The sequence below is a fragment of the Podarcis bocagei genome (assembly GCF_964188305.1).
Source record: "Podarcis bocagei genome assembly, chromosome: Z".
Lineage (NCBI taxonomy): Eukaryota > Metazoa > Chordata > Lepidosauria > Squamata > Lacertidae > Podarcis > Podarcis bocagei.
The window spans coordinates 25615929-25635956 of NC_138140.1; the positions used below are offsets into that span (position 1 = coordinate 25615929).

General features: G+C 42.8%; 1 protein-coding gene across 3 annotated transcripts in view; it reads left to right on the forward strand.

Moving 5' to 3' along the window:
- The window catches only part of LOC308578800 (uncharacterized protein), an 85201-nt gene that overhangs the window by 55801 nt on the left and 9372 nt on the right, over positions 1-20028 (forward strand). The window contains exons 5-6 of one of the 3 annotated variants that reach the window (XR_014004106.1): positions 6248-6332; positions 9016-10620. Coding sequence is in view for 1 of the 3 variants with exons in the window: in XM_081179371.1 (XP_081035497.1) it covers positions 6248-6253 (6 nt within the window). In the remaining 2 variants the exon portion in view is untranslated. Of the gene's footprint in view, positions 1-6247; positions 6406-9015; positions 10621-20028 lie in introns of those variants that run through there. The other 2 variants (XR_014004105.1, XM_081179371.1) reach the window with 2 other exon arrangements.

The window sequence follows — 20028 nt, forward strand, 5'->3', positions numbered from 1 at the left end:
GCCCCTTCCAACCACTCTGCCTTGCTCCTATAACAGTTCTGTGCCTGAAGCATCCATTTGCCTGCAGCAGAATCAACTGCCCACCCCACCCCCACTGCCTGTCGAATCCCTGGATGAGTCTGTGTTGGAGATACATGGACTCATGCAAAATACATGGAGTGTCCTCATTTCAGGCTAGCTCCTTCTTATTTTTCCACATTTGATGGGTGTGGCGGGGAGGACTGTAGGAATGAAATGCCTCCAGTGTTTTTTCTGGTGGGGGTGTTTAGGAAACACTGGCTTGATATGGGGTAGAGCAAAATGCACCTCCTGAGTCATCCAAAGGAATTCAAAGACCTTTATAGAAAGATTTCAAGATGGTGGGGTAAGGATGATGAGCAAGTTAGAACCACAGCAACCTAATAAAAACAGTTTTCTGGCCTACTATTTTTGATTTTTTTTTTTTTTTTTGCATCCCTGCGGATGGCAGCTTTAGATGTTTCTTCCTTCCAAACACTTGTTAATTCCTCATTATTTCCCCCTCCAACTGTTGTCATCACTAGCACTGTAGAGCCCCCTCCCACCTCCAGTGTGTGTTGACTGACAGCTTGATTCTTTCATCCCCAGAAGTGGTGATTTATCTTTTATTCATCTCTGCACATTAAGTGCCTGTCAGGCTGCCAAAACATTCTCTGTCTCTTCCATACAGATTTATCATTGTTAAGGGAACTGTGGATTTAAAGGACATGACATAAGTACTACCATAACCAGTTGCTTGGAGATCAGCACTGGTTTTCACAGAGGTGTGGGGCACAGGCAACGTGTTCTCCCAGGCAAGTGCTTTGGAAAGAAGGGAAGACGGACCCTTTAAAGTCTTTTGTTTTGGGCTCCTCCAAGTGACCTGGTTATTGTTCATTCACCCTGTGTCCAGTATTTACTGAGCATTTGTTTCTATTTGTTTTTGCGGGAGGCTAAATGACAACGAGCAAATTGGAAGTGGAACATCAGAGATCATTTTGTTTGCAAGGATTATTCCTGTTAGCGTTCAAGTCAGATAACAAAGGGTCAGGTGTTGCTTAGCAACCAGACAGAGTGGTATGATGCTTGCTGAGGGAACATATACCCTGATTGGTTGTATCATTCCAAGAAGGTTTCCCCTGAGTAGTTGTCATATGTCTCCCTACTATAGACTGGACTGAACTGTAAAGAAAGACAAACCCTCTCTGTTTATTTCTTCTGAAGTTATACACTGTTCTTGTTCAGTTTACTCAGTAAAGTATTATCCATTTATTTTCTCTCTGGATTCAGTGTACATTAATTAGAGTCACATTCAAATGGCAGTTTATTCTGTTTTCACAAAGTCTCCCTAACTGTTAATTTCTACATTACATTTCAGCTTTCACACAATGTAAAAGCCACATCTGGAACTAAAGTGGAATATAGCAAAAGTTTTGCACTCATTTCCATGTTATTAGGAAATGGACTTTTTCTGGAAGCAAATGACGTGGAAATGGGCACTAGCTCTAAATTCCACTGTAAATCCAGAAGCTATTATGTTGTGTGAATGTTCAAGTATAATGCAGAACTTAACAGTTTGGGGAAAGTCATGAAAACAGAATAAACTTCCATGTGAATGCAGCCCAGGTCACTCCCAGAGGGCTAGATTCAGCTAAGTCAGGGCAGTCCAATTTTTCATACCAAGAGTACTTTGACACAGAACCTGCACACTGCATTGTCACAAAGGGGGGGGAGGCCAAAGTTTGACAACCCCCCACCGCCGCCCTTGTGCTACCTTCCTAAAGCTGGCTAAGTGAGGCATTGAGCTTTGGGAAGGAGGCACAAGGTCTCTGGCAGGGTACTAGAGCTTTCCCAAAGCTGAGAAAGTGCTACCTACCTAGGCTTTGGGAAGGAGGCAGGAGGATCCCGTCAGAGCCCTCATGCTTCATTCCTAAAGCTTGCAGTGCAAGAACTGGGGGGATGTCAGATGTTGTCAAGGGATGCCAAAAAAGGCCTCAAGGGCCACACAGTGAACCACTCTGAGCTAAGCAGTTCTGCTAGTGGGGCTTTCTCCCCTCTCTTCTCCCTAAGCCCCAATTGCCCACCCCCACCCCCACCCCAGCTTGTGTGTACATGGAGCATAGCTGTCAACCTTCCCTTTTTTTGCGGGAAATTCCCGTATTCCAGCGCTGTTTCCCGCTGCTATCCCAGATTGTTAGATATCCCGTAGATTGTCCCCGGGACAGGTGAGGCTGCTGATCCCTTATTTTCGAGGCTGCTGATCCCTTATTTTCAAATCTGAAAGTTGACAGCTATGGCATGGAGTACTCAAATAACAGTATGGAGGAGGGGGGGAAAGATGGTTCTGTTGGGCACGCAGAAATGCTTGTGCTGATGGAATGTTTATTTTTGTTGTTGTTCTTCTTGTTGTTAATTCATTTTCAGCACAGTGTTGAATTCCTCCCAGGGCATTCATCCTGTGTTCATCCTGATTCCTTAATGGAATGTTTATATGCCTTCTCGTTAATCATTAATTCTTCCTACACTTTTCAATTCATTTCCCCATCACTTTCCAATCCACAAGAATATTCCTTTCTTTTTTTAAAGTGGATTTCTTGAAATAGGGCAACAGGCCACTTTAATCCACTTTAATGGTGCAGACTAAATTTCCAGCATGCCCTCCCTCCCCTGCAAGACAGTGGCAGTTTGGAGGGACCCTTTCTTTGTTGCCAGGCATATATTTGTTCTTTGGTGCATGAAAATAATATGGCCCATCTTGATTTGAACACATTTCCTTAATGAGAAGAAATGACTGGCTGTTGGGTGGCAGATTATTCAAACAGTGGCAATTATCTGATGGTAGTGAGTTAAGTGTGCTGTCGAGTGTTGAAGTAAGACTGCAGGGACCCAGGTTCAGAATCCCACTTGATAGGGGTCCCGATGGGCAGCACAACTCAGGAGTAGCAAACTTTGCATACTTCAGATGTTCTTGGGCAGATTACAGCACCCATCATCCTTGGCCAGCTGGAGCATGCTGGGTGGGGCTGGAGCCCACACCTTCACACATCTTTACTCAGAAATAAATTCAGTAGGATCGAAAGGAAATGAGCACAGGACTGCTGTCTAGAATAGATCATCCTGGAACAGTTGCTTTCTTAACCTAACGTACCTAAAGGAATTGTTGGAATAAGATGAGCAGAGGAAAGCCATGTAGGTTCTTTGAGTTCCTTTGAGGAATAGTGGGATATAAATGCAAGTCTGCATTTGCATTGCTGACTCCTAGGGGCTGTGGGGGCTTCGGTCCCCACAATAAAATATTTGAGGGAGCTGGCCCCCACAAAGTTGGTGTGCATTCCCATTCAAATAGTTTGTGTGTACTGCATCATGTGATCGTTTATGTGGGGTGGAGCTTGCCTGGGCCCCCACAATATTTTATTCAAGTTGGCACCCCTACCTGCCCCCCTTTTAAGCTTTCAGTTATCTATCTATCTAATCTATCTATCTCCCCAAGCTTCTTTTGTGTCTGGAAGTAGATGGAAAAGGGCACAGTCTATACTGTTGTTTGATGTACCTTTTGCTCCTGCCTCCAGTGTTTTGGCTAATCAGTGGAATAAGTGGCAGCCTGGGTTGTTGTTTTTAGTGTCATATAAAGTTAAACTTTTGTTTAATATTTAATGCATTTTATTTTATAGCTACTTTTAAAATATTTTATTTACGGTACTGCCCTTCAGCAATGCTTCTGGGGTGGTTTCACAAATACACGATTCAACTCAAAGTAAAACATAATAAATTACAGAACGTTAAAATGACTGTAAACATCTTAGGCTCCTGGTGTTTATGCTTGAGCTGCACTGCTATGATTCCCTCTCCACAAAAATCCTGGCTAGGAGCCTGAGAAAATGTATACATGAAAGATTAATCTTCCAACTCATTGGTGTCTCAGGCCAGGGATGGGGGAGGCAGTGGCATCATCCTAGAAACAAGGATGGACAAGAGTGTCAGTGGTGTGGTTAAGGGGGGGTCTGGGACAGCAGCAGCACACTGAGCTTGTGAGGCCACCACTGCCATCCTGGGGTTTCCACAACCGTGACCCACCCCATCCTTATTTCAATGAATGTAGAGCTTCTGGGAGGACAGCACCACCTCCATCCTCAGGAGGTGCCCCTCATTAATAAAACAAAAAACAAGTATGCAAAACAAATAAGGTAAAGGGACCCCTGACCATTAGGGCCAGTCGCAGACGACTCTGGGGATGCGGCGCTCATCTCGCTTTGTTGGCTGAGGGAGCCGGCGTACAACTTCCGGGTCATGTGGCCAGCATGACTAAGCCGCTTCTGGCGAACCAAAGCAGCGTACAGAAACGCCGTTTACCTTCCCGCCGGAGCGGTACCTATTTATCTACTTGCACTTCATGCTTTCGAACTGCTGGGTTGGCAGGAGCAGAGACCGAGCAACGGGAGCTCACCCCATTGCGGGGATTTGAACTGCCAACCTTCTGATCGGCAAGCCCTAGGCTCAGTGGTTTAGACCACAGTGCCACCTGCGTATGCATAACAATTACATTTGCATAAATCTGCTTACCTTGCACTACCTATTTGGCTTCTTCAGGTCATGGGCAAAGGTTGATTGCTAAGTTGGCAAAGCCTCAACCATACTACTCTCTATACCCATAATTGCTGGATATCCTGCAAAGCTGCCAACTCAGCCACCCTCTCGCCTTCAGCTTCCTTAGATTTAATCAGCCCATGTACTTTTATGCATTTTTCAGGCTGAAGAAACTTTTTTTTTAAGTGAAAGCTGCATTCCTTAGGGGAATCAATTATGTACCTCAAATAGTGTTGCCATTTTTGAACAGTGAAGATCAGGACAGAAAAGTTGTTGAGGTTTTTTTTTTGCCCAAAGTTGTTTGACATGGGGGTTGACATACATCCGGATTTTCCCAGACATTTTGCTGATTTCCACCCGGAAACTGCTGTCAACTACAATGTTCCAGATGTGTCCAGAAGATTCTGGACATATGGCAACCCTACCTTAAAATATAATTAAATGTGAACCACAGCTCAATTGAAGAGCATCTATCTGGCATGCTGAAGGACACAGGTTCATTCCTTGATGTCTCCAGACAGGGCTGGGAAAAACTTCTGTCTAGAACCCAGGGGAGATGCTGCCTGTGATGAACTAGATGGACCAGTGGCCTGACTCAGTACAAGGAAGCTTCCTATGCTGCTGTGAGAGCTGTGGCTGGCTCAGGCAGTATTGCTACACAAATTTAGCATAGACTTGTATGACCCACCAAGCCAAAGGCAGTCCTATCACAATATAGGACAGCACACCAAAGATTCTGTAAACCTGCTCTGTTTTACCTCCTGCTTGAGACTACAAAAGCAGGGCAGCTGCAGGAGAAGCTGGTCCATTTGGGAAATGGGGCGCTGTCCCACCATCCTCCATCTGCCCTCAGCCAGCCCCTCCTGTCTGCCTTCTTCCTTACAACCAGTCCAGGAAATGGCTGGGGCTTCTAGCATCCTCCTCCTTAGTCTCATTAGTGTTGTCATTGTAAAACTCAGCAGGGAGGAAGAGGAAGATGGGGACATTGTGCCTGTCCTTGACAGTGGCTCCACTGGCTGTTAGACTCCCTGCCTCCAGCACCACTAGGTCTCTAATGTACACCAGTGGTCAGCTCCCAGGCAGGCTGCAAGGTTGGTGGCTCTGGTGTTTAGCTTCATTGTGCACAAACCTGGTTGGTTTTGTTTAGCTTTCTACTCACCCTTTTAGTCCAGAAGGACTATTAAAGAGACCTACTTCAAACAGTGCAAAATGACAACATTGGGGCTGCTCTTACCTGCCCTGAAATATGACATTCCTCTGCGGTAGCACAGCCTCTCCTTCCCCTAAATTGGAAGTCTGAGGAAGAGAAGCCAGGTGCAGCAGCTGGGCTTTGGATGAGCTGCTAAGCCAGGTGTGGGGAACCTAGCAGGCAAGTAAGAGGCAGTATCAGTATTCAAGGGCACATTTCAGCCAAGCAAAAACACTAGAGGAGGGTACAAAGCAGGTCTGGTGAGGGATGTGGCCAGAGAGAGTCCAGAGGGTCAGATAGAGAGGTTTGGAGGGCCACATTTGGGACCCAGGCCTGAAGTTTTCTATCCATGTGTTAAGACATGGCACTTGAACTGCTGTTTAACTTTATATTTATGCAAAAAGCAGACGGCCAAAGCTGGATAGGGATTGATTTCTAATCTTCTGAACCCTCTGCACTCTCTTTTATGCTTCCCAGGAGTGAACGCTATTCATTCAGGAAGGACTGACTTTGAATTGCAGAGCTCCAGATACTCTGTGGTTTGGGACTGACGTAAAGTAGGGTAAGGCCTTAGTTGCATTATCTCCTTAATTACTGCACAGAGAGGGAGAGAGAGAGGGAGAGAGAGAAGGAGAGATGGGGGCTTTTTGTCTGGCAATTATTTCTGAACTGGTGGTAACAATCAGATCTTCAACTCAAATTATTAAACTGGGAAGTCACACAGTAAGAATTGTCATACAGTATTGTAGTCTGTGGTTACAAATACCTTCGGGGCCCTCTACAGCCAGCAAACTCTGAGCTGTATTTTATTGACAGGTTAGATCCACACATCTAATTTTACCTTCCGCACAATCAAACCAAGAGGGAAAGAGGGAAAGGGGTTGCATTTGAAGCCTGGGATATTGTGGGGAGATCTGAACTTTTTTCAGTCTTCCCTATCTTTCCCTATCTAAATTTTGATAGTTTGTTGCTTCAGATTTTGGGGGTTTCATTTTTACGTGCCATTTGAGATTGTAAGTAGGGACGAGGAAATTTTTAGTAGATGGAGAGATGTGAGTTTCAGCAAGGCACAAAGTCCTGCATACTGGATACATTCAAAATTCAAATGTAAGGGGAAAGGGAATTATTGCTATTACTTAATTGCTTCCTCCCAAAGAAGCCTAAAGTACAGGTGGCGACCATTTTAGGCACATCCAAATGACTCATGATTGCTGATGCTTGGGTCCTTTTAGACCCAGAGGAGGAAAGATTGGGGGCGGAACGGGGCAGGGTGCATTTTTACATGCTCCACCAACATTCAGGGGGCTGGGAGCAGAACCTGCACAAAATGGGTGCTACCTCTAGAGTCACTTTAGAACAATAGTTCCCAAATTCTTTTGGACCATCACCCCCTTGGTTCCATAAACTTACCCCCAGTGCCCTCTACCATAGCCCATAAAAAGCATTGTTCAGAATAGTGGTTTGCACAACCCACTAAGGAAGATAATAACACAATAAAACTGAAAACAATAAAAATTAATTGCAAATTTTTTCAACGTCCAATTAAAACAATTTTGTTTAAAGTCCAGTTAAAACTAAAAATCACCCAGCGTATTTACTACAAGCACAGTGTATTCACTACAAGGTGCTACAACTGACAGAAAAATCATTAAGTGGGCCACCAAGACCACCAGCAATTTTCAAGTGGTCCCATGTTTGGGAACCACTTATACAAAGCAAGGTTACTTACTTTGTAGGCCCAGAAGAAGAGGCTCCAACCCACAATAACTGGAGACAATATTTATCTCTATAATTATCAGTTGTTCCATTTCTACACCCTTATTTCATAGCCTGGAATAAATATTAATATTAATTATTATTATTTATTTCATATCCCACTCCTTTCTCTGAGGTACTCAGTGTGGCATATGTGGTTCTCCCCCTCCTCATTTAATCTCCACAACAACCCTGTGAGGTAGGCTAGGCTGAGAGAGAGTGACTGGCCCAAGGCCACCCAGTGAGCTCCATGGCTGAGTGGGGTTTTGAACCTTGGTCTCCCAGGTTCTAGTCAAATACTCTAACCACTACCCCACACAGGCTCTCACATCATCCATCCATCCCTGGGGCATTATTTTTACATTTTATGTCTGAAAAATATGGGGAGGAAACCTTCAGATTAATAGGATACCCCCTCTTTTAAAGATATTTGTAATGTGTTGTAGTTTTAGCCCACCTGTAGTTCTGAGGGATATACCCCTTTGACTGACTGTATTAATTGATTCTTGCTGTGAAATTCTACTCCCTATGTTTCTGCTGTTGATTCTCTTATTGTTTTAGTTGCCCTGCCTTGCTATTGATTCTTGTTTTACTGAAATTGTAATTTTTAACCTGTTTTATTTTGTGCATTGCCCTGAGAACTATTGCTGCTGGGCAACTGATAAATGGAATGAATGAATGAATGAATGAATGAATGAATGAGCTCTCTTCTAGTGCAGTGAGGGCAACAGGCTTTTAAACCCTCTTTAAAGGAGAGCTAGACAATACATAGACCAGGGGTTGTCAACCTGGTCCCTACCATAGCTGTCAACCTTACTTTTCTTTGCGGAAAATTCTCTTATTTCAGCGCCCTTTCCTGCTGCTATCGCAGATTGTTAGATATCCCGTAGACTGTCTCCGGGACAGGTGAGGTTGCTGATCCCTTATTTTCAAATCCAAAAGTTGACAGCTATGGTTCCTACCACTCACTAGTGGGTGTTTGAGGATTCTAGGTGGGCAGTAGGGGGTTCTACGGCACAACCTGAATCCTTCTTCCATCGAACACTGGTGGGCGGTAAGGAAATTTTACCATCAAGAAAGATTCATTAGTGGGCGGGCGGTAGGTTTAAAAAGCTTGACTATCCCTGGCATAGACAAACAGACAGGTCTATTGATGGCTATTAGCAAGGGTAGCTAAACTGAATCTCCAAATCCAGGAAGAGTGTGCCCCATTTGTCGGGAGACAGGTTGAGAGGTAGCCCTGGCTGGCTGACCACTGTGTGGAACAAAATGATGAACTAGTCAGACCTTTGATCTGATCCAGCAGGGCTCAGCTTACCTTCTTAAGCCTTTGGAAGGTCACTTTGGGTCAGGGGCCCAAATCAGCATCAATGTATAGAGTGCCTCCAGGCATATCAAGATAGTGGGTGGCTAAGGTCTTACTGTTACAGCACTTTGCACCATGCACAGCTGTCTTGTAAACAAAGTTTATTTGCTTTCCTAATGAAAAGGTTTTAAAAGGAGAGGAAAGGACAGGAGAACTGGGTCCCAGAAGAAAGCACTCGTGGTTTGCTAGGAACATCAGAAGATTCCGATAAAAACAAAAATGGGAACAGAAATTGCCAGTGCTTGCCTATTCATCCCATGTCTCCACCCCCATCGTTCAGCCTGAACACTGAGGTCCAGCTCCGAGGGCCTTCTGGCGGTTCCCTCGCTGGGAGATGTCAGGTAACAGGGAACCAGGCAGAGGGCTTTCTCAGTAGTGGCGCCTGCCCTGTGGAACGCCCTCCTGTCAGATGTCAAGGAAATAAACAACTATCTGACTTTTAGAAGACATATGAAGGTAGCCCCGTTTAGGGAAGTTTTTAATGTTTGATGTTTTATCGTGTTTTTAATGTTTTGTTGGGAGCCGCCCAGAGTGGCTGGGGAAACCCAACCAGATGGATGGGGTATAAATAATAAATTGTTGTTGTTGCTGTTGCTGTTGCTGTTGCTGTTGCTGTTGCTGTTCTTCTTCTTCTTCTTCTTCTTCTTCTTCTTCTTCTTCTTCTTCTTCTTCTTCTTCTTCTTCTTCTTTCCAGAAGGGAAATCAATCCTGTGAATATGATCAGAGCTCACCATTATTGTTGCTTTCAGAGTGTAAACAATATGTAAATGGTGCTCCCCTCCATTTGTATTGTGTTTCCTCTGCATTGAAATGAATGGGGTGAAATGACGTAACATCAACGTGATTTCCATAGTTAATGACATAAACTACATGCCACATCAGACAGAGAGATGTATAATGTTGTTTTTGGCAGAAAACAAAGTGCAGTGAAACAGAAACAGTGCAGTGTGCAAGGAATACAGGACAAAACAGAAAATGACGCCTTCTTACATACATAGGGCTTGGGGGCCCCAGACCACTTCTGAACAGCATCCTTGGCTTGTGCCTTCTTGGTGATTCCCCATTGTCACTTTTTAAAAAAGAAAAGAAAATTGTCCCTGCTGATGACATTGCTGTTAGCAGTCAAGAATAAAGATCGGCAGGGAGGTATTGCCATTGCCTGCGGTCCAGCAAGTGTCAAGGCAGGAGAGCACTGTCAGTCTGTAGAGAACAAATGGATACTGTAGTAGAGCCTTATGACAGCATACGTGCAAAAGAAACACGTTTGCTCCTTCTCTGTGTTAATGAAGAGAAAGAGAGAGATTGATGGATTGCAGCCTGCTAAGGAATGCTCAGGTTATATTATAGCTATCGATCCCCATAAATAAACATGTAAGACCAAGCAACAAATCATATAAGTTTTCATACAATATTGTGCAGTGTTCATGAGGAGACTCTCAATTTCACTGTTTATTGATTATTTGGATGTGCTCATCTTTCTTTCTTTTTCATTATTAGAATAATTTCTATGCCTCTTTTCATTTGCCTGCTTTTGATGGGGCTACAGTTCTTCTGAAGGAGTAGGTGCATAGCTTGGGGGTCCTTCTGGGTCCTTTGCTGTCACTTGAGGCTTAAGTGGTCTTGGTGGTGCAAAGTGCCTCCCACATTCAGTCACTGTATGCTGCTGACACAAGAATGGAAAACCGAAGGCTCTTGATTTCAGCAAGAAAAACTTCTGCATGCTCCTGATTTCCGCAAGAACAATATATACTTCTACACTGCCTTATCTTGATTTGTAATCAAGCATTCTCTAATAACAAAGATTAATCTGTTCAAACTGTTTCACTGACAGAATTTGCATCTCTCTTTTCTTCTCTCTCCTACTGACACCTGGTTAGAAACAATAGTTCAGGTTGTGAGCACTTGTTTGGCAAATTTCAAACTGGAAACCAGCTAAGCATTTTTTGCAGAAATGTGATGGTTTTTGATAGATGTCCAATGTAATTGTAGTAATGTTATTGTTTCGCTCCAAGCTGAAAGGAACCTAAATTCCCGGTTGCAGGTGCAAATAAGGAAACGTGCAAAGTAATATAGTTTTCATATTAAACAACAACAACAACAAAATCAGCAACGACAAAAGAAGAGGAAGAAGAAGAACTTACTCAGAATAAAGTAAAAATAAAAAAATTCCTTCCAGTAGCACCTTAAAGACCAACTAAGTTAGTTCTTGGTATGAGCTTTCGTGTGCATGCACACTTCTTCAGATACACATGCACACGAAAGCTCATACCAAGAACTAACTTAGTTGGTCTTTAAGGTGCTACTGGAAGGAAATTTTTTATTTTGACTATGGCAGACCAACACGGCTACCTATCTGTAATCAGAATAAAGTAGACATTGAAAAACATAATGAACAATATTCTCTTTAAAGATTTTACAAAACACAAAAACACTGTTCTGGGGGTAAAAAGGCTGAGGGAATTACCTTAAATCTTAATTCTGTAATGGCATTCCTATGTGAAGCTAAGGCAATGAGTTCTCATAACGTCGCTTGATGCATTGATGCAGCCTGGAAAATCTTGGAGTACAAATAATTAACATATGAGTCAAAGTCTGTACAATCTATATATTGCACTAAGCATTAGTTAGGATCAACGCTGGAAAACCATGACAATGCCTGGATAAAATATGGAGAAATGGATACAGGCTTGCGGGGGTATGTAGACACCTCTTAACTTGTAGTGTACAAAGGTAAGAGTAATCCCTGTTGCCTCTAGTGCTGCCCACCATTGGCATGCAAGCCCCATAAGTTGCCCCCCCCCAATAACTGGTGTTATGATAGAGAATGTAGGAGATAGCATATTCCATAGCATCTAGTTATAGTCATTGCTGGTTCTGGCCCGACCATTAGATAGAGTGAGACAGTTGCCTTAAGCAGGTAATGCTGGGTGTCAGGAAAGGGCAGTGAATGCTCATTTATTTCATGTATTGCTATTGTATTTCTACTGCCAGGGTAAAAGGCTCCTGGGATTTTCTGTCTTGGGTGCCAAAAGAAATACCAGTTGCTGGGAATCCAGTGCTGTTGTGCTCATATCCTGCTTGTGAGCTTCCCATATAGGAAACTGGTTGCCACCTGTGGGAACAGGATGCTGGACTAGATGGGATACTTTGTCTGGTCCAGCAATGCTCCTCTTAAACTTTTGAAAAGGGGCACAAATATGTATTTTTATTTATATATCTCTATATCTCCATGTCTCTCTCTGTGTGTGTCTTTTGCTAAAACAAGCCCAATTATCACACTGAGCAAAAGTGAAAACGAGCTGCTTGTTTCAACTTAGCCCTAATCAAACTCAAAATATACTGAGGGCATCATGCAAGAGAGAGAGAGAGAGAAACCATTAACTGTAATCAAGATCTAAATAAGGGATGGCACCATAATTAGTAGATCAAATAAGGATTAATGGTATTTAATTTCCACTGCCCTACTTGTTTTCTTTGAAGGAGTCCATCTCTCTTGCACACTAAATAATCTTCAGACCTCTATGGCCAACAAGAACAAACTACTGTGCTGAGATACTGCCCAGATGATAAAATGTTTTCCTCTTCCTTACCAAACATTTGATCCATGTCACCCTCCTCCTGCCTAGCATGGAACTGGTTCAGAGTAAATTGGAAATGGTGTTGAGCTTTTAAATGTTTTAAGTTGCTACACAATCTGACACTGGGTCTGTGTACCTGAAGGCATCTATCATTGTAGATTAATTTCCATATAGACAAGGACAGGGAAATAAGTTTCCTTACAGTATATAATTTAGAAGGAAAGGACGGAACAATCTGGTCTATGTTGGTATTACAATCCTGGTAAAATTAAATCCACAACTTGAGAATTCTTAGTCATTCTGTGGGAAATTGCTCTGTGATCATGCTTAAAGCTCACTGGAGATTAAGTTGATTTTGTGGTCAAATCAGAGGTCCAAAGTCTGTGCTGAATGTACACTGCAGTTTTCAAGCACAGTCAAAGCGCACACATCCCAAATCCTGGGAACTGTATTATTGTTGTTGTTGTTGTTGTTGTTGTTGTTGTTGTTGTTATTATTATTGTTATTATTGTTATTATTGTTATTATTATTAACATTTGTATAATGCCCTTCATCCAAAGACCATGGTACAGTTCACACCATAAGAATACAAAATGAAAATACAAAATACATACATAAAACAAAAACAACTCAATAACACCTTTCCCACAGATACATTTTAAAGAGTGTTAATCAGCCAAAGGCCTGGTTGAAGAGGAATGTTTTCACCTGGCATATATGTAATGAAGGCGCCAGGTGAGACTCCCTGGGGAAAGCATTCCATGAACAGGGAGCCATTGCAAATAAAGACCCCTTTCTTGTGTTGCCACCCTTCAGATTTCTCATAGAAGGCCTCTAATGATTGCAGGGTCTGAATCAGTGGATATGGAAAGAGGTGGTCCTTGAGGTATTGCAGTCCTGAGCCGTTTAAGGATTTATAGGTAAGAACCAGTGCTTTGAATTGTGCCTGGAAAGTTTGTTTTTAAGGGTCATGGGAATTGTAGCTCTGGAAGGGGTAAAGTATAGTTCCCATTCTTACTCTTACTCTTATTTCAGGGAGGAGAAATGTGCTTTAAAGCTATAGTGTATATGCAGCCTAGGTCGAACATGATAATGATAGGCCTGTCTTGCAGTCCAATCTTACACAGGATTGTTTAGAAAGTTGGATCCCTAATGATTATATAAGGGGCACCACCAGCCACTTGGTGGTGAAATTCCATGACCTTAGCTAAGGTGCTACATCATGTCTTGTTCTATCTTGTCATTGTGTTGTCTTGGAAATGTTCTTATAAAGAACAGATCGGTGTTGGAGGCTTGTGCTGACAGTTTAACTGGCAGATCTCTTAATAGAGCATTTTATTCTAAGACAGTATTACAGATAACTTTGTTCAAAAGAGCTTAATTCCAAGTAAGCATGCATAGGGTTGCAACCTATTACAGAAAATTGGGGTGTTGGGTTGGGGAACCAAATTGTACTGAAAACAGCTGGATGGAGGATGCTTGCATGTCCCGTCTTGTCTTGTCATGGGTGAATTCAGTCTCCAATAATCAATAACTAGTTAAATTCTCCGCATCATTTCCAGCTTCAACATTTATAGGGAGAACGATTCATTTCACCAGTCTAACTCCTTGGCCCAGTTCAGACATGAAACCTGAACCCATATCCATAGTCCCCTCCTCAGAAATGTTCCATACAAATCAGGATACTATAGCTGCCAGATGTGGAACAAGCCACGATGATAGGTGAGGTCCCTGCAGACTGGAAGTGGGCAAATATTGTTCCTATCTTCAAAAAGTGGGGGAACGAAGACCCAGGTAACTACTGACTGGTGAGCTTGACATCAATACCAGGAAAGGTCTTAGAACAGATAATTAAACTGTTGTTTTATGACTCCTTAGAAAAGGAGTGTAATGACTAAGACCCAGCATGGGACAAAATCACCCATGATACTCTTGTGGAGAAGCTGGTAAAATGTGGATTGGACAAGATAACTCTTAGGTGGATTTACAGCTGGTTGGCTCACTGAACTCAGAGAGTGCTCACTAATGGTTCCTCTTCCTCCTGGGATAAAGGGACAAGTGGAGTGTCACAGCACTCTGTCCTGGGCTCATTGTTGTTCAACATATTTTTAAATGATTTGGATGAGGGAATTGAGGGGATGCTCATCAAATTTGCAGGTGGCATCAAACTGGGAGGGCTAGGTAATACCACTGAAGACAGAATCAGGATTAATTATAACCTTAACAGATTGGATAACACAGTCATCCTCTGAAATCTGCACTTATTCAGATATTGCAGTGCAGTTCTCCAACCAGTTCTCCATATGTACAAAAACACATATTCTAGGATAAATTGTTCTTTAAAATGCACATACAGTGGTACCTTAGGTTACAGACACTTCAGGTTACAGACTCCGCTAACCCAGAAATAGTACCTTGGGTTAAGAACTTTGCTTCAGGATGAGAACAGAAATCATGCTCTGGCGGCGCAGCAGCAGCAGCAGGAAGCCCCATTAGCTAAAGTGGTGTCTCAGGTTAAGAACAGTTTCAGGTTAAGAACGGACCTCCAGAACGAATTAAGTTCTTAACCAGAGGTACCACCGTATTTGTGAAAATGACATACAATGTTGTTATTTAGTCGTTTAGTCGTGTCCGACTCTTCGTGACCCCATGGACCAGAGCATGCCAGGCATTTCTGACTTCCACTGCCTCCCGCAGTTTGGTCAGACTCATGTTTGTAGCTTCGAGAACACTGTCCAACCATCAAATTTGTCCATGGAGTTTTCTTGGCAGGGATGCTGGAGTGGCTTGCCGGTTCCTGCTCCAGGTGGATCATGTTTGGTCAAAACTCTCCGCTATGACCTGTCCATCTTGGGTGGCCCTGCACAGCATAGCTCATAGCTTCTCGTGAGTTATTCAAGCCCCTTTGCCATGACAAGGCAGTGATCCATGAAGGGGGACATACAATAATGCATTGCATTAGGGAAAATTGGTTTGCCGGTGAATTTTCATGAGGAAATAATTCCATCTCTCCCCAAACAAAGTGATGTGGAGAACTGAATTTAAGATTGGAACAATGAAAAACTGAGAGAAACTGAAACTGATAGATTCACCCATCCCTTCATGTAGCACATGTGCTCTGTCACTGAGGTGTGGCTCCATCCGTAAAATCCTTGCCATCCTTTCCCATATCTCTGCCACTTACAAACCCCATGGCCTACAGCTTTTCTATCATTGGCTGATTTGTGACATGGGTCCACCTCCTTCAAGTTGCAGTTTATCTTCTTACGCAGCAAGAATTTTCATGCCCCAAGTTTGCCCCCATCTTCAGAACTGGGACAATTCAGCAGCAGAGTAAAACAAGGCAGGTTTTTGATGCTCTGGGACACTCAGATGAGTGACATAAGAACCATCTGTGCCTGTTCCATTCTAATTTACGAAGCAAAGAGTGCAGATCCCCAGAAGATTCTATTCTTAGACCTTGTATAACACAATGAAATTGTGATGGGTTTGAAGAACATTTTTGAACACTGACTTAACTGTTTTGCACTGTTTCTATAAATGAAGTCCATTGTGCTAGCTGGCTCACGTATCTTTTATGCCTCATTCACCTCTCTACATCTTTGTTCTTCATTGTTCATTTACCAATATAGTATTTGGATGCATCATCAAAAAGATGCTCAAGTGAATTATTTAACTGATGCGGCAATCATAAACATGCACATATGTGCGCTCTCTCTCTCTCTCTCTCTCTCTCTCACACACACACACACACACACTATTCTCAATAGAAAGCATGTGCAGTACTCTGATATAATTTTCAGAATGAGTTTTTAAAAAGTTGATGTGTCTTTTAAACTATATTGATAAATTCATCAAGCACATAATTAAAGACAAGTGCAATCTCTGCACTGCTGGTTAACATGAGGTAAAACTGAAATCTATGTGATGAATATCTTTAGTCAGTCAAACGGCCTTGCTAAATTCCACAGTTCTTACTTTTTGCTCCATTAAGCCCTAAATGATGACAGTGAAGTAGGCATGACAGTGATAAAGTTGGCCTTTCACAACTGTAATTTCCTGGGCTGAGTGCAGATTGGCCCACAAAGTTCAAGAAGAGATGCAAAATAAATTACAGCTGTTTTACAGCAGGACACCATAATCAGATCAAATTCCTTTTGCTGTTTAAATGAGGAACTGAGTTACAGACATGCCCCCCCATCATATTCAAGCTAGGAATGGGGGAAGGAATTAAATTCACTTTGTAGCACAATATACTGACAAAAACACAGCCATCCTTAAAAATTCACACTTCTCTGAATTTTGCAACGCAGTTCTCTAGCCAAGTATTGTGTACAAAAATGCATACACTAGGATGAAGTGTGCAAAACAAATTAGAAAATGCACACTAAAATGATGCTGAATTTCCATGGTATTGTTTCCCTGCAAAGTGATGTGAAAATGTGAACTGAATTTAAGACTGGAACAACGAGAAACCAAAATGACAGATTTGTGCATCCCCATTTTAATCTTCAAATACGGAGATGGAATGAGACTGCAGAGACATTGTACATTGTGGGATGGGTGGAGGCAGGGTGCAGCTCTGCCCACACTGTGGAAGTGTACAACTGCTGTCAAGGTAGCTGGTAGCCACTGGTGTTGTCATCAGCTGAGCCACTGCCTCCATTTTGCCCCTTTTCAATTGCACATTTTCTTACTTGTCCCCTTGGATTGCAATGCACACTTGCTGCCAGCAAAATTCCTTACTATCTGAGGGCACTTTTAGACTACCTGTTTGTTGAGCATTTATTCTGATTTGTTTGTGGGAAGGTTAGATGATGTTGCATCAAAGCAAGTGTTGTGCCATATTTTCTGGTGCATTTTTCCAGTTGCTTTCCTTATCACAAAAATCTGACTATTATTTTTTACAGAAGCAGGGTTTGTTGCACAAGACCTCCCAATTCACTATAACTGTACAACCTGACTTATGCTAGTATGAGATTGAATTCCACATGAAAACAGTGGCAGTCTTGGAAGTACCCTGAATCTGTTAGATCCAAAGTTTTATGCCTGTCATATAAAGCCATATATAGAAACATCATTTGAGCAGTTCAAATCCCAATGGCGATGTTGGGTCCAACCATTATACAAGGGGGAATCCATTACTGGAAGTCAAGTATAGGCAACATTGTGCCCTCCCAGATGTTGTTGGATTTCAATTTCCTTCATCCCTAGCCAGAATGGCCAGTGGTTAGGGATGATGGGAGTTGTAGTCCATGTTTGGCTACCATTGCTATAAGCAGAGGTACTTGAGGAGGAATGGTAGAAGGTTGCCATGGCTGCTGCTTTCCAGTATCTTCTGCCTGAGGTGATTGACTAGCTATTCCTAATGGCTGGTCTGGTCCTGTGGCCTCAAGACCAGCAGATGGTTCCACAGATGGCAATTCATCTCCTCCTAAGAGCAACAAGTCCCCCAGGCTGATGAGCCAAGCTGAGGTCAACATTACAGGGCCAGATATGATCCATTGTGCTTCTTGTACTGCTTGTTTCTGGTGGAGCTAGAAGTGTAGTATCTCTCCCAGTGCAGTTGAGATCAGTCCAGCAGTTCCTGCCACTTGCACATTGAGTGAGGCTCCTATCCTGGGCCTACAGACTTCCTGGTTCCAACCTCCCCCCGCACCAGTGCCTTACAAGGGTTTAACAGTAAGAAATAGATAGGCTTGGGACCTTTGTCAATATGAAGGTCATATGTGTAAAACTCTGGCTGAATACCTTAAAAACACTTGGAACTGCTATGTAGTTTGTGTCATTTCCTAATAGCCTATTCTGAGGACTGGGGGAGTTTGTACACACAGGTCCCGCTATAAGAACACTCACTATGTGAAAATGCAGTTATCCAAACATAAAGAATTATGCCCAAACCCAGGGAGGATTTAGGGCTGTGCAAGTGGTGTGGTCACACTGGGTGTGCTGCTGAGAAGGATGCCTTCTCAAAGCCCAGTAAGTGCCCAGTAAGGGCTCTCACAGGGTCCTATAATGTTCCTGCCTCCTTCCCCAAATCAGGCAAACCGTTAGTGGGCTTTGGGAAGGAGGTAGGGCTCTAAGACTTGGCAGAACCTCATGCCTCCTTCCCAAAGCCTGTCTTAAACCTGTCCCATGAGGGCTGGGGGAGGGCATGAAATGTCATTTTACTAAGTCCTTGCCAAGCCTTTTTTTAGGAGCATGGCTGATTCAGATGTCTCAACAAGTAGAGTTTGCTCACTTCCTTACTTGTTTGTGCTTTGCTGGTCAGCGGAAGTCATTTGGGGCAGAAACTTAACATAACCAAGGAGTACGATATGGCAAATATTGCACACAAGTCCTTCACACATCAAGATATTTTGTACCAGAGTGTCTTTACTCAAGTGCAACATGTAAAGTTAGAATGGGCTCCCAGCATGGGCATTGACACCTGCCCTCCCTGATAAGAAGGAATTAAAGATCAATCCAAACAGGAGTTTGTCTCAAATTGGAATGGTTTTAAGGAATACTTGAAGAGCAATTGCTGCAATTTGAAAACGGTAACAGCCTTTGAGCAGTTTCTGCAGATAACAAATTTAAAAGGAAAATCGATAGATAAGAAAATATTGTAAATAAAAAGACAATGGACAAATATAGGCAATAAGTTTATTAGTACAAAATGGAAGAGAAGGGAGCCGTTGCCGGAGAGCGCTGCCTTTTTCCTGGGACAATTTGGCATCGAAAATAACTAACTGTGAGTACTGGAACGCTAAATACCTGGATTTTAAACAAGAATTGGCGAAATAAAAGGAACTTGGACTCTAAAATTTACCCTAATTTGGTACTGAAACGGAACAGGCTAAACAGGAAGTCACCCTTCCGTTCTTTTGTAGTTGTAACAAAGCAAAGACAACGTAAACTAGAGCCTTAAAAATCACTTTTAAAGGATCGTCTCTCATCATTTAAAATTGTGGAACCCCCCTTCGGAAGCAGGAAAAGAAGGGGGACGTTTACTGAGTTGTTTAAACCTGCGGAAATAAAGTTAAAGTAAAGTAATTTTCCACTGTCCTGACCCTGGAGCGGGGTGTCAGATTTGATGATTGAAGCTCATTGACCAGAAACAAATGCTTTGACAGATTGTTAAAAGGAGGGAAATATTGTGATTCCATTGTTTCCTTTCGTCTTTCAAAAGAACAAATATGGACAAAATATCTTAAAGAAGAAACTCTGTTGCTATTGTTTCCAAGGAAAAGGACAATCTGAAGGTTTTCCCCTTAGAGGGGAACTATGAAATTGTAACTAAATCCTGGGAACTTGCGGCTGTTACTGATTACAACTGTGGGAAAGAACTCTGTGACCTTGCAGGACAATGCCTTCAGAAGCACTGTTGGGTGCTTTCTGTAAAATAAGTGCCCTATTGGATCAGTTAAGTCAGAAGATGGATTTTATGACTAATGCGACCAGAACCTTTGAACAGGTAGTGGGAAATCATATGGAGCCCACCAAGGAACCAAAACAGGAGCGTGCCATGACAGAACAACTGAAAGAAGAGGACCTTGCTGAATCTGGGACGCCAGGGA